This window comes from Haliotis rubra, unplaced genomic scaffold (assembly GCF_003918875.1).
Source record: "Haliotis rubra isolate DU_JTF1 unplaced genomic scaffold, ASM391887v1 Scf296, whole genome shotgun sequence".
In the NCBI taxonomy this organism is placed as follows: domain Eukaryota; kingdom Metazoa; phylum Mollusca; class Gastropoda; order Lepetellida; family Haliotidae; genus Haliotis; species Haliotis rubra.
This window is the reverse complement of record NW_025766964.1, coordinates 920,077-937,518: the sequence shown is the minus strand read 5'-3', so window position 1 is coordinate 937,518 and position 17,442 is coordinate 920,077. Positions and strand designations below refer to the sequence as shown.

General features: G+C 39.0%; 1 protein-coding gene across 1 annotated transcript; it reads right to left on the bottom strand.

The window, feature by feature from the left end:
- Window positions 1-3,031: 3,031 nt before the first annotated feature.
- On the bottom strand, window positions 3,032-16,181 carry LOC124282232 (RING finger protein 10-like). The gene is made up of 18 exons (XM_046718187.1): window positions 15,775-16,181; window positions 15,278-15,447; window positions 14,233-14,429; window positions 13,842-13,932; window positions 12,727-12,784; window positions 10,786-10,912; window positions 10,278-10,417; window positions 9,942-10,054; window positions 9,588-9,632; window positions 9,136-9,261; window positions 8,531-8,957; window positions 7,933-8,066; window positions 7,220-7,337; window positions 6,890-6,991; window positions 6,088-6,234; window positions 5,504-5,598; window positions 4,808-5,012; window positions 3,032-4,226 (listed from the first exon to the last, which is right to left on the bottom strand). Exons 1-18 carry the CDS (start codon window positions 15,869-15,871, stop codon window positions 4,138-4,140), a joined length of 2,481 nt encoding a protein of 826 aa, XP_046574143.1. The 5' UTR covers window positions 15,872-16,181; the 3' UTR covers window positions 3,032-4,137.
- Between the last annotated feature and the right edge of the window lie 1,261 nt (window positions 16,182-17,442).

Here is a 17,442-nt window from a genome sequence, read left to right as displayed (position 1 = left end):
TTTCTTCTTCTTCTTCTTCTTCTTCGTAACATGCAGTCTTTACCTGTTTTTTACATGGCAGGGACATCCATAAGTAAATCTTTTGCCTATTGCATATCATCATCATCATCATCATATGATCATCTAATTACATCATATATTCCTGTCAACTATTATGCATATCCTTCATTATGCAATTTTAAGAGAGTGGTGCGTACATTTAACAAATTCACTGGTAATCAATTAGTAATCAATTAGTCAGAATTCGCTGAAAACTTACCATTGTGAGACATTCTAGAACTTGTAAGTAGTATGAATGAAAAGTGTTTGTTATGGAATCCTGGAAGGGACATTGTCGCATTGTCGCGCTCTCAAATACAAGCAAAATGAGGCAAAATTAACCAAAGCGCGACAATGCGACAACGCGACATTTCGCCCATTTGTCGCATTGTCGCGATGTCGCGTTTTGAATAATATTTTTCTATTCCTCCAAAGGGCGACAATGCGACATAGCGACAATTTTCAAGGTAAAAATATGTCGCGTTGTCGCATTGTCGCCCTATCTAAGATGAGTAAAAAAAAGCCTAAAAGTGACTAAAACGCGACAATGCGACAACGCGACATTTCATCAAAGCGTGTCGCGCATTGTTAAAATATTGAGTATAGTTTGTTTTATAACACATAGACTAAAACGCAACACGCGACAATGCGACAACGCGACATATTGAATATGTCGCATTGTCACGTTGTCGCCCTTTTCGATTTCCTGTGCGCATGTGTAGAAAGTCAATTACACTACGCATGCGCAGAAAATGTTATACTCTATTTCAGACTTCAGTGGTCTTTTGTTACCTCCAATGGTTTTTAAAATGAAGTAGTACTCGTAATGGGGGCTGCTTTTCTTAACCTAATGCAAATCTTTCATTGTTGTTTTGAAAATTATTTTATATATTGTAAATGCATCTAGCCAATCAAGTGTTTTAGCAGCAAGACAAATTATTAGCGCTACCATTCATTGTAATCAAGGCACAGCGTGGCCCGGTCATTCAAGGCGGGGCAATTTGCTGTGCAGAGTTGTGTCTCTTAGTCACACCAGATAACTATGATCATAGGTTCGAATCCCAGCACCATACACATTCATCACTTTAAACATTTCACCGATATCAAGCTGACAGGTTGTGAAAAAACTGAAATATTGTTAAAATTCAGGCCACGTCGGCTTAAACATCAGGTGAAGTCCTCGAATGGGTCACTATGTTCGACAGTTTGGCTCCTGACAAGTTCTTGGTACAGTCCTCTCCGACGCTGATGAATTTGTCCGACATCTGCCTCTGTTCAGCCAGCAGTGGATGGATACCAGGTAGAATGAGATGGTAATATCACTTAACCATCCAGCACCTCACAGACAGTTTAGGTCGGCTTTGAGATTGATATTCTTCTTGGGACAACGCCATACAAATGGACTGTTGTCATTACGATATTAAAAACGATGAAATCGCTTGGCAGAGTTGCGTACCCTTGGAGTGCCAGAAACCAACCCTCCCTCACTGACTCCTCTCACTCTACTCCACTCCACTCCGCTCCGCTCCAATGTGCTCTGCTCCGCTCTACTCCACTCCACTCTACTCCCGGTTTAGGGAGCTTGGTAAATTAGCAAGGTATTTCATTACAATAATGTGTTGTGATATCTGTTTTTCAGTTCTATTTGAATCCTATATAATTAATCCTGGACATGCCATGATTCACAATATATCGATAATTTTCTCAGACGATACTATACCAAGCGATACACATGTACTTGTATCGTTTCAAACATACACCAACTCAATCATAATAATTTTCAGCAAAATGGCCAGTTTGAATACATCCATTCCATTAACCAAGGACTCTTAACCCAGACTTCAAGGCCACATGTACGTTAATTTATTGATGTTTTGAGTTCGATCCCTGGTATCTCAGCCCTTTAAAAACATCGAAAAATAATCATGCTTGTGATAGTTTTTAAATTTCGCAGTAACTAATAAAACGCGACAATGCGACATTTCATCGCGCTGTGTTAAAATATTGAGTATAGTATGTGTTATAACGTATTGACTAAAACGCGACATTTTGCTTGTATTTGAGAGGGCGACAATGTCCCTTCTCGGATTCCATAGTTTATAGTTGATCAACTTCTTCCTAGTACAAATACCGATTTCAAATTCAAGTTAACATGCTTAACGTAACTGGTCGCTTTTACAGTAAAAGGGTGGCCGCGAGGGGAGGTGTTGACTCAATGACTGGAGTTGGTTATGAATAAACAAAGATACAATATCCAACACCATAGACATGATAGAGAACGAGTCCGCTGCCTGCTTCACACTGCATAGCATTAATGAATACAATTAGAAATGGTGGAAATTTATGAAATTGACAAATTGCAGGTAACACTTGGTTGGGCGGTTGATAAAGGATTACATCAGTCCAAGGCTCGCATATGTCTATTGGACATGTCCAGATTTGGCCCAGTGCCAAAGTTAGTCTCGAGCAGAACTTCGGTTATCACCATGTCAGCTTGTTCTGGTAGGTAAGCACAAAGTTACAATCTTAAGACCTTTGCCACTTCAGTGAAACCCAGAATATGCTATCACTCTGAAGAGTATATCAGGCATGTCATAACATGTCACTGTGTGTGTGCGTATTTTTCACCACTTCCACGAAACCCACGAACACAGGTACTGGGCTGACAAATCCAGCAACAGGTGTAAATTACTAAGGTTCAAACTCACAATCACAGGCTGGCATGCCTCCAAATGACTTACTGACTGAGTTTTGGTTTTACGCCGCTTTTAGCAATATTCCAGCAACATCACGGCGGGGGACACCAGAAATGGGCTTCACGAATGTACCCATGTGGGGATTCGAACCCGGGTCTTCGGCGTGACGAGCCAACGCTTTAACCACTAGGCTACCCCACCGCCCACCTCCAAATGAAATTGCAGTGCCCCAAGATGACTTTCCTCTAGCCATAAACCCAAGATACTATCTTGTTCAAGTAATCACAAAGAAAATATTTGGTTTCAAGGATTTTATTGGTATTTTGAGACCACAACTACTTAAAGCTTTAGGTCTGATGTCAAGTGATCCATACAACTATCATGCTTTATATAACTTGCTCAAAAAGTGCACAGGGCAATTTCCATAACCGTTTGTACAGCTAAACCTTATCAAAATGTCAAAATAAACAAACATTAACACTGTCTTTCACCTTTTGTGTACTTATTATCAGATTCTTTGATTCTCTTTATATCCTTTTTATAACTTCGAACTGCAATGCCAGATCAAAATAGCATTCGTTAGTGACTATCTTATACTACTGTTTAGAATGTAAAGAGCATGACATATCCATATTCAGGTCTTAATACATGCATATAACAGCTCTTCCCATAAACAAAAGAATGTAAACAAAGTAAGTGTCTATCAAACATTTGCCAAGATTTTTAGATCATATTTTGGAATCCAGTTTTGATTTCTACAGTGTAACGGATCATAATACAGTAAATAAGTCAGCCATCACATATAAAAACTAAATAAATATAAGGTTCATACAAAATGTCATCTTGACTTAATTTACAACTCAAATTTACAAATATAGTGAGTAAATCATTGAAAACTGAAGCAATTTTCCCTTTTGCCTCTTTGACATACACTTTTAAGAAAACAAAATAAACACTTTCAAATCCATCTGCATTCCAACAAGCTTATGTACTGACACAAAGTCCATCTCAATTCATATCACCAATTAAACATGTATCAGCGTGAAACATTAGACTGCAATAGGCTTAACATGTTCTAGATATATTAAATACACTAACTATTGCTGCACTGAATAGACTCGGAATGAAATGATTTCCATTTTAACCATTATCCCATTCATTTACATCCATATTGTGGAATTCAAACTGAAAAATGATAACTATACAAATAAATCAGTCATAATTTTAATTCAATTCATTTATTGAAGATTATTTCATTTTCAAAAATCCCTGGTTAGCCAGAGAGGCGTTTATATATGAGAAGTTATTTAGATTGCACCACAGAATGATCACAGAAAGGGCTGGTAGGCGCTACAAGGTAAGGTTACACTGTGGGTGGACAGGAGCAGATAACTACTGGGGACTATTTCCCCCTTGTCATGGACGTGGTGAACAGCTTTGTAAACTTGGGCTTCTTCTGTTTCTTCCTTCCTGCATTCCCAGGACGAGCTTCTGTGAAAAGTGGAAATGTAATCATATACTTTTTCCCCTTTGAAACCATGACTACATACCATGACAACCATGATCTTGTATACAGCATAAGGCTTCACTCTACTGTGCAATCGAGTTATATTTTACTCCACTTTCAACAGCATTTCAGCTAGGCTGTGGTCAGTCAGCGTAAGTGATGCAGGCTTGTGATGTTTACCACTTCCGCCAAATACACAAGCACGGGTACGGTGCTGACAAATCAAGAGACATTTAAAGGGCTCAATGGGATTCAAACCCAGAACTATTTGTTCCTAGAATGATATAGTAAAGAACAGACTCAGCAAGTTAGACAAGTGTACCTCTTGAGTCACCCACGACATCAAAGAAGAATAAAAAAACTGATTTATGTACTGTTAGTACCACACTTTTATGATCCCCAAGGAGTTGAACAAAGACAGAATTCTCAAACAGCTTTTGAACATCAGTACATATATATTGTATTTTGCTATCTCCTGATCATACTTGTCTACTGCCAGCCTATTGACATTTATCCATCACAAGACCATGGCTATATCCAACAGCAGACTACTAACTCCACCAACCTTTAGGCTTGTCTATAGTGTCCAGAGCAGCTTGTATGGCACATGAGAAGGAGTCCTGGTACATGGGTACAGGGACTCGGTCTTCGTTATCACTGTCATCTGTGTCAGCAGATCGGGGGACTACTGGCACTGTCTGTGCTAGTGGTTGTGATTCCACAGGGCGTGGCCACACCGTCTTGGCCTTAGCTTTACCAGCCTTCAACATCTGAAATTCCAACATGTGTATATCTCCAGTTCCTTCCACTTAAATGTACAAGATACACACATTTCAAGCATGGTGCTTTTTTCATGTGATTATTAGTGAAGTACAACTACAACAGTCAAGTACAACTTATACCATCCTTTATAACAAAATGTATTCTGTGCTGTCTCCATTCTTTTGTTTTAAAAATCATAAACCCATGCCACCACAAATTTCTCTCATTATGATGAGCTTTTTCCAATATCATTATAGCTGCAAATGGATGCAGGATATTTATCCTGATAGAATGGAGATATGACACACTGGATTATCAAGGGTGGAACAGTAACACGGAACATGTTCAAGAATCTAAAACCTATCATGCAACAACTAAAAGTCAACTTCCTTCAAACAATATTCCTTCCATCAGCACCTGTAGTTAACTTACAAATAACAATAAGAAGTTGAAGAATTACTTCATGTAAGAGTATTATGTATAGAGTACAAGGGTCTACCTGAGCAAATGACATGGATGTCTGCTCGCCGTCACTGACGTCTTCAATACTTGGACTTGCTCCCGGCACAAACTCTGCTGCACTCGCATTTAAACCTGCACAATGGAACACAGGTGTCGCAAGTGTTACAGTTTTCTTTGTTCAATACATTTCACACATTCGTAAACACTTATCATCAAACAGGATTTGAAATCACATGGAAGGAAATTATTACGAAGACATTAACATTCACTGCCAAGTGACTGAGTGAGTAGGGTATGCTTTTACGCATCAGTTAGTAATATTCCAGCAAAATAACGGCGGGCGACACCTGAAATGGGCTTGACACATTGTACCCATGTGGGGAATCGAACCCAGCTCATTGGCGTGATGACTGAACGCTTCAACCATTAGGCTACCCAACCACCCCTTCGCTGCCAAACGGTGAAGGGGCAAGGCTTGGATTCTCCAGAACATTTCATTATGTATTAGTAGCATGGATAGGACATGTACTCCTGCGAGGGAATTTAACCCAGGCCTTTGACACACCAATGTTTCAGTCACTAATGCTATCCCACCAAGTGAAGATGAAGCAAGCTGTTTACCTGATGGTGATACAGGTGGTGAGCTGGCAAGGCTGGAGACTGAGGGTGACTCAGACCTGATTTCAGGTGACACAGACATATGGACATGTTCGTCGCCTGCAGCTGGAAACTGGGCAATGCTGCTTAATGATAGCCTCATGCCAGGAACTGAAAGTAAATCTAGATTAACTCTATCGAAAACAGGAACATTTCAAATACTGGCGTAATGATTGCATCCATAAATCAAAAGATTTCAAAACATTCAATCAGATGCTGCGATAACAAACAATAACTTAGGTCTTCTTAAGTGGTAAATCAATGGCATATCATAAACTCACTAATCCCATTAACCCCTTACCATACATGCAAACAAGAAGTTGATTGCATGTAAACAAGATAGCTTTCAGGTGCGTAGCAAGCCAATTTCTTCGTATAAGCCCAATAGGTTGCAAGCTTTATATTAGATAGTATTGAGGGTTTGGCCAACCATTTTTGCAACAATCATGTGTAAGCCCTGGCTTTTTTTTTTGTAATGGTAGCTTCGCCCCTGGCTTTAGGAGAAAACTTATTCAAAGTTCTCTGGATTTGTTTCTTTCTCAACACGCCACTAAGCAGTATTCCAGCTATTCTAGGCAGCAGATAATTCTGTGATACATTTTGTGAGCAATGTTCCAAGTCATCTAGGATATAATGAGATGCAATAAACAAGTCAATGAGCTCAAACACCATATCCATTCTAAACCAGAATTCCTTCAGGGGCCTAAATATATTTGGAGTACAATGACTCCCTGCTGATATTTGATAAATGTATAGTAGTTCTTACATTTTCCCATCTTTTCATTCTCTTCCATCTCAATTTTCCTTGACCTCCTCTTGTCATCACGCATCTTTTTTTGACGCATACGTCTACGCTTCTCAATGTCACCTAAAATATAAACAAAAAGAAAAGTCTAAAAACAACTAAAAAACAATGTTGATCCATACAGAGAGGTAACTTACAGACCTGTAAAGAAAGTGGCAGAAAAAAGCCCATCTGAGAGCATTTTAACTTTCTATCTTCTTCCAAACTCACATACACAAAAGCATGAACAGTATATAACCGTAAACAAACTAAATTAGTCTACAAAAAGAAATGCCTGGGATGGTAACCTACCAGCAAAGTGCCGCAGTGTGTCTTTCGACAGTAGGGGTGGTTTTAGTGCAAGCTCTGCCACCTGGAATTCACATGTCAGTGGCAGGTGGTTCAGATACCGGAGTCGCTTCCGCAGTTCCTGAATCAAAGACAACGCAACAAATGAAAGAATGTTAAGTGCAAAAATAGTCTGCAGAAATGGCCTTTCCTTCAAAGAGCTTAAACAGGTCATTACGAAACCTTCAATGCTGATCTGAAAGTTTTTTACACTTTGACTGTTTGAAAGATAGTGGTCGCAGCCGCAAAGGTTTGTTCGCAGTGCGACTCAGATTTTTGGGGAAATCATACAAATTGACAGGTCTCAAACCTTAAAAAAATATATGCAAGAACCCTTCTATAGTAGCTCTGCAACAATTGTGTTGCCAAGTTTAATCGGTTAGGTAAAAGAAGTGAAAGTGAGTTGTGATTGGTACGGTCAACTTCCCAGCGTAGACACCTGATTGGATAAAAAGCCAGCCAAGGTAGGTAATAAAATCATGGGTCCGAGCTGTAGATACGTCCAGGGTACAGTGGAGATTTATCGCAACGTATACCCTGCAGATTATCGAGGATACTTTCATCAACATTTCTGACAAATATAGGGCACAATAACCCATCTTACACTGGATCGACTCAGGAAAATGAAAGACTAAGTTTACTGTAGCTTCTATTTACATTTTTAGCAAATGATATACCTCAGTCATAAAGATGATCTCTGTGTCAACGATGTTAGCAGTGATGGTGTCAGGGCAGTCCTCAAGCTTGCCATATTCCTTCACTAGACACCGAGCATTCAAGGCATGCAGGTAGATGTGCTGGCCGTCACTCGCTGCAGACAAACATGTGAGGAGCTGACATGAGGAGCTGACGTGATGATGTGACAAAGACTTATACAGGTAATAGTGAGTGTACATGTAAGCCGCTTTTAGCAATATTCCAGCAATATCACGGCGGGGGACACCAGAAATGGGTTTCACACATTTACCCATGTGGAGAATCGAACCCGGGTTGTCGGCATGACGAGTGAACACTTAACCGCTTTGCTAACCCACCGCCCCTATGCATATAAAAAATTATAACCACAGAACAAGGTGCTTCAGAAACACAGGTTAAAACTCACTAGCTTCTAAAAAGCTAACTGGACAGTGACATGAATTATTTTCACATACTGCATGCTACAGTGTTCCAAATTAAGCATGAAAGTCAAGGTGTCACAACTCTATGCTGAAAGTCATGTGAGTCCCCAGATATACAAATACACACACAGAAACATACAATTCCGAAACAGCATACCTTGATAGTAGAAGAATGCACTTTTTGTCTGGTTGCCTCTTTGGCTACTGTTCCCATGTTCACTCTCCGTGGGTAGTTCCAGGTGTTCCGCCGCCTCCTCCACAGGCATAGCAACCTCCTGTTGTTCCTGGATCTCAGGGAGGCTAAGATCCTCAGGTGATCCAACAGAGCTTTCAGACAAGGATGACCGCCCCCGGGCTCCATCAGCAGTGGTGTCCAACTCAGACAGACTAGTGTCCATGTCGGAGTGTGTAGTGGCTTCCGAGAGGGACAAGGTGGGGGATTCAGGGTGGATTACGGAATCAGGGATTGGGGACTTTGGAAGACTCGCATCTCCAGATGCTTCTGCAGATTCAGCAGTCAGATTTTTGCTATCCTCATCTGAATCTTCTTTATCAGAAAAGGCAGATGCATAATGTTTGATTGGCTGTAACAGAAAACATTTTTAATGATTGGCAGAGTTCTTAATGCATGATGCATTCATCGAACAATATATGTTTAACATCTCTCCCAAACACTAATTTCTAGAATTCCTAAAAGCAAAAAGGCAACTATTTTTGGTAACATTCCTCTAATACTGCCAAAGTATTTGTGTAAATACTTACTGAATTATCACTGTTTGCCAGCACAGACTTTGGAGATTTCACTTTGTCAACTTCAGCTTTATGGGCATGTCTTGCTCTACGGTGCTTCTTGTGTGCCGTACTGATGCGCAGGCTTTCCTCCCTCTCCTACAAAACATACACATACATATACCATACTGCATTAAAAAGTCTTTTACAACAGTACAAATCTTAGCTTTGTCAACACATAAATATCACTAAGGCAGACTTAACCCCTGATTATCTTCAAAGTATACAATTTTATAGCAGACTTGACCATCATACAAACTGTGCACAAGAGAAAACATGTAAAACTGAAATCCTAGGCAGAGAAACACAAGTTATCGGTTGAGAGGCTGCAAGTATCTTGTACACTTCTAAGTTACACAGTTTTAATATACATAATTATTGACACAGTTTTCACTGAGCTGAGTGAGTGAACAGACAATTCTTACCTTCAGGTGGACCAGTGCTGACTCAATGAAGCACACTTCTGAACTCTGAAAGTCACAAAGCAAAGGCAAAAATGAGACTTTTGTTTTACCTGTTCTACAATAACACAAACACAACACCACTTAATGCAATAAGAAGCATCTCCATTCTGAACTTCACACACAGTACCAAAATTTGTGAGGATTCATTTACAGTCAAATCATTACTCCAACACTACATCATGGAGTCTGCAAATAGGTTACGGTAACAGACAAACCAGTGGCTAATATAATGAGCATTGTGCAATGACAAACACTCATCCAGCTCACACATCCAACCTCATACAAAGACTTGGGAACCAGCATGCTGTTAATTACCTCAGCATTCAGCATATGCTTGTTCAGTGCTGCCTTCTCTGGTTCAATAATAGTTTCCTGAATTTGACTGGGGGATGCCACCAGCAGCTTGACATGCTCTGTGTTCACAGTATCTACAACACCATTCATATAATCTCACTGACAACTGACATTTGTGACTACAGGACAAAATCACATTTACACTGACTACAACAATAGCTATAAAGCATCAAATAAATACTGCATAAAAAGGCAATTACCTGCCCAGGTTATGTTGAGTGTGTTCAAACCATTAAGCTGCTAATGATGGCTGACGATTAATAGTTTTAATCCCCAACAACAATACAAGTTAATCACCTGTAATTCTGTGTGGCTTCCCCTCTCGATTCTCCCATTGAGACTGGGGAACAGAGTAGGTGCTACCACGCTCTCTCTTCATCAGGCTCAAAGTGATTGTCTCCCCTGGTTTATAAGCATGGACAACCCGGATCTGTACACTGCAACCATAAGGATTTTTTTAAATGTCACTGACAACAGTTGGACCAGTCTTCAGAAAAGCATAAAAAGATCATCAGAAATAACATTTACTTCTTTTTCTAGCAATTTCTCACAAATCAAAGCTAAAATACAAGCTATGAAACACTGAATAACAACTTCAAACATGTTGGAGCAAGCAAGCAAGCAGGCAGGTAGTTATGTTTGTCTGAGCAAAAACAGGTATACAGGTATTTCCATGGCTCTGTACACAAAAAAATGCTTCAGAATTATTCAGAGAGGTTCTGAAGATTAAATTTTCAGGATAACCTCTCCTTTATATAACATCATAAACTATCCAGCTAATATTACTTCACTGGTTTGTACATACCTCTTTAAATCTTTCTTGAGAACATACTCGTAGCAAATGGGACACTTTCTCCATTTTTTCTCCCCGAGATCCAAGTAGTGTAGGATACAAGCCCAGCAGTAGACGTGGCCACAGCGGGTTATCTTACCTAAAGCAAATAAACAGGACATCTTCGCAATCTTTCATCAGTTTCATATTGAGCAACCTTATGTGAACGATTCACAAAGTATACATTACTAATACAAGTGTAATCCGCAGGACAGTGTGATTGTGTTTACTCTTATTCAACCGACCTTCACCTTAAAGAAATTGCCACATATGTCCAACAATGTTGATGTATGACATCACTACCGATGACCGATTTCTCATGAAATGGCGGCTTCGTGGATATGGGTGCCCACGATTAAAAAAATTGCAAGGGAACCTTTGTCAATAAATGTATGATGTAAGTAATCGGAAACATTCTGACTATCTACTTATGGTTGTTTGTTTTTATTGTGTTCATTGAAAAAGTCAGAAATGCCAATAATTGCCTATGTCGTTCTCCATGATTTTGCTCTCGCATGGCGTCCACGCTGCACAGAACTTCTCGTGATGAATATCAAATTTCAGTATTGTATCTGTTTTAAGTTTTCTAGTTCTTGCTACGATACTCTTTCCGTGTATATTCTAAAAATATTGAGCTCATGCATGCTACGAATAGACGAACTGATGTCTAAAAAATTGAGAAAATGCTGCACAGTATAAAATCTGATTTTTGCTTTGTTTATATTTCTAGCAAGCGCTGTGTAATGAGCGCAGTGCCGTTTTCACACCCAGTATGTTTCGTTTTTTCTTAGACACTTGGTTTTAGCGACAAAGACCATTTGGAATTTGATTCTAAAATGTATGAGGAATTCAGCGATGCATTTGTCACAACTGAATATGAAATATACATGATGTAATTTGCGTCCTATGACTGGCCTTAGCGAAACTTGATTTTGTAAACACTATCCAATATGACGGAATGCTCACTTCGGCCTTCGTGTTCGTGTATTTTCCAAAACATCCCAACCGATTCTAGGTTTATCGGCAATGTTTCAGAATTATATAGACGTGTTTCTTCACAGCAGTCGATCGAAATGTTTGTTTTTGGCCCGAGGTTTAGCCCTAATGATGCATTTTGACAGACGACCGAGAGTAACAATTACATGTTTACAGCGTGGAATTGTGGGAAAAAATTAGGGGAATCCCCAGATTAAATGAAAATATTTACATTAGGACATCATTAGATAATGATACGCTAATAAGTGTTTGATACAACCGTTTTTAATGATGCTATTAACTAATGATGCATTAAGGATTTAATGTATCATTAGCAGGGTTTTACATAGCTCTTTGAAAATGGGAGTCCTGAGGACTCAGGGCATTTTTTTTTGAGAGTCCATTTCCAAAATTGGGGGTCCATCAATTTGCATTAAATCAATGATAATGAATGCTTCCCGTGTGATAATGATTATGTTAAGATATGTGTTACTTTCAATGTCATTAGAATAATGATTGTAAATAGAATGTTTATATTTTAATATGGGATATCATTACAAACTCAGAAAGTTCTTTCCCAGAAAAAAATTATATTGCGTCCACAAGGACGCATAGGATTTTAGTTTGGGGGTACTTCACCAAATTTCTGCGTCCAATACGCAGGAATCTTGCATCCCGTAAAACCCTGCATTAGGGTTTAATGTTGACATTAGTTAATGAAGAAATGATACAACCGGATCCAGAACATAACTTCTTAATACTGGATCAGTCAACCACTCTCACAGCTGCAGAGCAAAACTTCAACACTCTCAAAAGAAAAAGTCCCCGTAGAGCGGTTATTATTTTTCTTAAAATAAATCTTGGGGTCACCTTACATAACAGTATGGTGGATTCAACGAAGACACAAGGTAACACAGAGAAGACAAATATGTATCTTACCAGCCTGAGGTTCCTGTAAACAGATTGGACAGGATGGTGGCTCCTGGCTCAGTGTTCTCTGATGAAAAAACAATAATTTCAATTTCAAAGATAATAAAATGCCATGGATGTTAGTGACAGTGTTGAAAACTCCCAAAAATTTCAGCCAGACAACTGGTCTGGTAACTCAAAAGTTACCAGACTGGTTGGAAGGTTGCCAGTCCAGAATTTTCTGGATTACGAAAAATATAAAGAAGGTATTTTTTAAATAAGAGGAGGGAACTGTTTAATTTTCAGGTTATTGGCACAAAAACACGTTTTGAAATCTGTTTCAGTCAAGGCTTTAGTCATTATATTCAAAGTCAGATTCATCTAAATCTGAAAAAACAGAATCATAGTCTGAATCAGATTCAGAACTTCCACCTGCACTAGGCACTTCAGCTTGATGCACTTCAACTTCACTCAAATGATGCTCTAGAATATCAGTATTCAATGAAACTGAATTCCTGCCCCGTTTTAGGCAAAAACTCTGACCTTCTGAGATGAGATTTGTTCCACTTATGTATAGAGTGTTGGGTCCGTCAACAACTGACTTGAAGTGAAGTGATAGTCATCAAAAGTGTCATTGATGAGCTGCTGAGTTTGTTCCTGTATTGAGACTTAGTCAGCTTCATTTGTGAAAATCCTCTTTCGCATTCAGCATTGAAAGATGGTAGAGACAGAATCAAATGATTTAACAGCCAGATCATCGGGCAGCAACTTTTTAAAACAGACCGCCCGGTCGCAAAACAGACCGTCCCGGACGGAGTTTGCAACGCTGTTAGTGATTATCCTGAACATATTCGTCATTATTGGAATGATGGTGCAGTGACAATGAACAGTTCAAAGTCCCCTGTGAAAAGCAATCCTCATACCCTGTCCTATGCCAAAGGGGCCCTAAATATGTTTCTGATAAATGGTGAATCATTCAGGGAGTGATCCGAATCTATTTATTAGTAAGTCAGATCAATCAGAAGCTAATTATGTCAATGCTGACATTTTCTCCATCAGATATAAAACTACACACACTGGTAACTATGGCAACCGTATCATGGTAAAACTAAATAACAAGTAAATAAATGCCAAGACGTCCTCACCACTTGCTCCACCAGATCCCAGTCAACAAGAGTGTCTGCATCGATGGAGTGAGCTGTGTAGTCACCACTGTCTCCAACAACAAACTGACAGCTGAAAGATGAACGTCACCATGTACAATACTACTCCATGCTACAGAAGTGGGAGAAGAAATAATTACAGTTTTAATATCTGGACCAAGTCGGGAGCATGTGGTTAAGATATGTACTGTCAGATTATATTTTCGTACAAACATGTTTTACAATACATTCATGAGCAAGATCACTATGACAAAAATCAACGATCCAATGAAAGTAATTAACCATATACAATCCTTCAAAACATAGGTTATTATTGCTACAAACCATGAAAACAGTTAATATACAAAACTCTTTTCTGATCCACATGACTTACTTTGCCTGAAGAAATCTTTCTTTATTGTAAACTCTTCCTCCCGTTCGTGGTCTTCTCACTCCTCTATAAGTACCGGAACTTCCGAAGTGATTTTCTCGACCCGCAAACGTAAAGTTGAACAGGTGATTCAAACTGGCTTTCTTGGAGCCACCAGAGAACACGAGGGACTCATACTCTGAGTCCACAGGTTCTGCTACCTGAACAGAAGGCAATGAAGTTTATTATCAAAAGAGTGTCAAGAGAAAATTACCTGGTAATAATAGTGGCAATATAAACACGTTCTTCTTACCTATTTACCAATGCAGAATGATGCTAAGCAGGCTAAGTATCAGTATCGTCTGTTATACTCAACATGTCAAAAATTATGATGTAGAATGGCAGCAGATACTTTGAGTAAAAACACCTAAGCATTGACAATGTCTTGAGAAAAACAGATATTGTACAGACAACAATCAATTACATTATGTGTATATTGTGTAGAGTGAAGTCTATCAGAGAGATGAATAACATCTTCAGCATGTTTAGAAAATAAACCATTAATAATACACACCACAAATATTATTTTCTTGAGCAGTACATGATAGATGACATACCTGCATGTAATTTTGCATCTTGTCATGCTTATTAAAAGGTTTGTCGAAGATCAGAATGAACATGTCAAAATTATGAATTGATACAATACACTGAATAGAAAATGTCTAGAGAACTGATCTGATTTGGCTGGCCTAGCCTCATAATCTGGTCTTGCACTCTCCATGCTTGCTGGTAATTGTGCAATATATGAACCACAGAGTTACCCCCCTTGTGCATATTGCACTTTATAAACATATCTCATACCTGACATACACAAGACAAGCAGTTGGAGTTTCCATACAGCTTACATACATGGTGTTTGTACATATTATGCTTCGTGTTTACTCAATTTGAAAATTTTCAATAACTGTTTTGGCCTTCCAAGTAAACATGGTAAATATGGAACTGGTATATGTATGCCATTATATCTCGGAAACAGATCAACTTCTTGACGCTAAATTACAACAATTACCTCTTCTCTTTGACGGTCATTGTAATTTCCTCTAGATCGTGGTCGCTTGTCCCCGGTAGATCTGGATTTTTGAGGAGTTGGGCGACGAGCATGGTCCGGTGTACTTCCTCGACCCCCTCCTGACTCTCTTTTCTTCCCATATTTAGAAAACCTATTAGGACTGTTATTATCTGAAAACACAGAAGAACAAAGCAAAAGTGATAAAGCATACTCACAGATTGGACATATAGCTGATATACAAGCTAACTTACATGGTAACCATTTCACCAGATGTCAAAAATCAATTGAATGCCACATTGAAGCCAGCACAAGCTCAATAGTTTAAACAGGAACAGCTGGCCAGCATTACGTGTCGTTTGGTTTGTCTGCTTTACTTGTAATTCGGGTATTTGGACTTAAGTCTGGACATATAACAAATAGTTGTGCTAAATCTTTTGGTCATGTGACATCTGCTGTCAGGGTATCGGGAAGTCTCGTGAAGTGACGTCACAACTCACCATTTTTCTTACTGTCGGACGTTGCACCGTTTTTCGGCGGAACAGACGGCTGACGAGATGATTTTTTGTCCATATTTACTATCCCTTCTTCGTACATCAACAGCAGTAGACAAATGAGAAGTAGAACCTCCCGTTCTCTTCTGCTTAGCAGAGATAACGAATGCTGAACGACCTTGGGCAACCATTTTCATAACTCCATGTTGAACACTCTTAAACAAGTAAAAAAATCCAATTGTATCGTAAACAGACTAATAACAGTTTTGCAGTCTACTAGAAAAATCTGTCAAAAACAAAATGCGGGGGTACAATACGTTCCCCCGGCGCTCAATAACGCTCTTTCAGCGTCTTAAATGGGCGACTATCACGCCCAAACACTTCTTGATGGAGACAGGCCTCCAATGCCCGGATGTTGTTGAACGAAACTAAAACTAGGATCGGAAATGATGAGGATGGCAATCATATTCATTAAACGATAGTACATTCATGAAGCAGATGTCTGTGATTATTTAATTGTTAATCACCAGTTGAAGTAAGCCAGTCATTCAACGTGTGTACATTTTGTAAATACGTTGCAAACCAAGAGCAAAAGAATAATGATATTTTGTCATACATTTTAACTGTGTTCATCTTTTATGTACGTGAATATTTGATGAAGGTATTGCTCCTGATGTTTTAAATAAACAACACTGAGACACTCTGAGATGTTTAATTTGGCCATTTTGACTTTAGTCTATGGCCCTTTTGACTTTCCCTTGGCCCTTTCGACGTTTTCTATTTGGGCCCTTTTGTCCTTTGGCCCTTTGGACCTGTTCCCCTCCTGGTATCGGTATGGGAATAATATGCAAATTAGCAAGATCATATTTTAAGATAATGAAGATACGTCGCACATAAGTTTTGATCACAAGATATTATTTACTATTCCCGTATAAAAAATGTTGATGAAATATATAAGCATTGTTTGAAATGATTATGAAAAAAGGTACTGCATGACAAAATAAAATAAGAAATTGAACGAAGTTCTCGAGATAATAACAGATAGATAGGCAGACAATGATAATGACACCTTGGTCTGGTGCCCAGTTCTTGGGTCAAAGTTACAGCGGTTCACAGCACTAAGAATAAACGCAAACCACGATGTTTATTACAGGTTACATACAATTAACTGACCTTCTATTCCGGTAAGAAATGAATTCACAGCTAAGAGTTGAAATTTCTCCAATATAACGCTAAAACAGCCTGGTCCTAGGGTATGAAGCGCAAGCGGACATTAAAATCCTCAACTAATAATCGAATGAACCCAAGTTTACAATGATTAGGCAAGTGAAGAAAACCTCAGATGATGGTCAGTAAAAATGGTTCTAGATTCATTCATTCCGTGTGTGTACAAATAACTGCTTTTCAGGGAACATGTCACTTCACATCTGATCATGCGTACATACTAGATACCAGTCAAAAATATTTTAATCAAGCGTGCCATCCCATATTTCTAACCTGGGATGCTCTACTCCACCTAAACCCGAGTTAACACACCACCCCTGCCCCGCCCAACTTTATACTAGCAGGTAGGCGATGATGATGATATGGAGATTTAACGTGCGGTCTCCGACATAATGCATATTCAGCACTCGGATATGCCCATGTATATTCCAATTTATACATTGTACGTGT

Coding starts and splice junctions, on each gene's coding strand:
- LOC124282232 (XM_046718187.1), bottom strand. CDS start 15,871: ATGTACGAAGAAGGGATAGTAAATATGGACAAAAAATCATCTCGTCAG. Junction 10,418..10,785: donor CTCAAGAAAGATTTAAAGAG/GTATGTACAAAC, acceptor TTATGGTTGCAG/TGTACAGATCCGGGTTGTCC. Junction 4,227..4,807: donor CACTATAGACAAGCCTAAAG/GTTGGTGGAGTT, acceptor CACTTTTCACAG/AAGCTCGTCCTGGGAATGCA.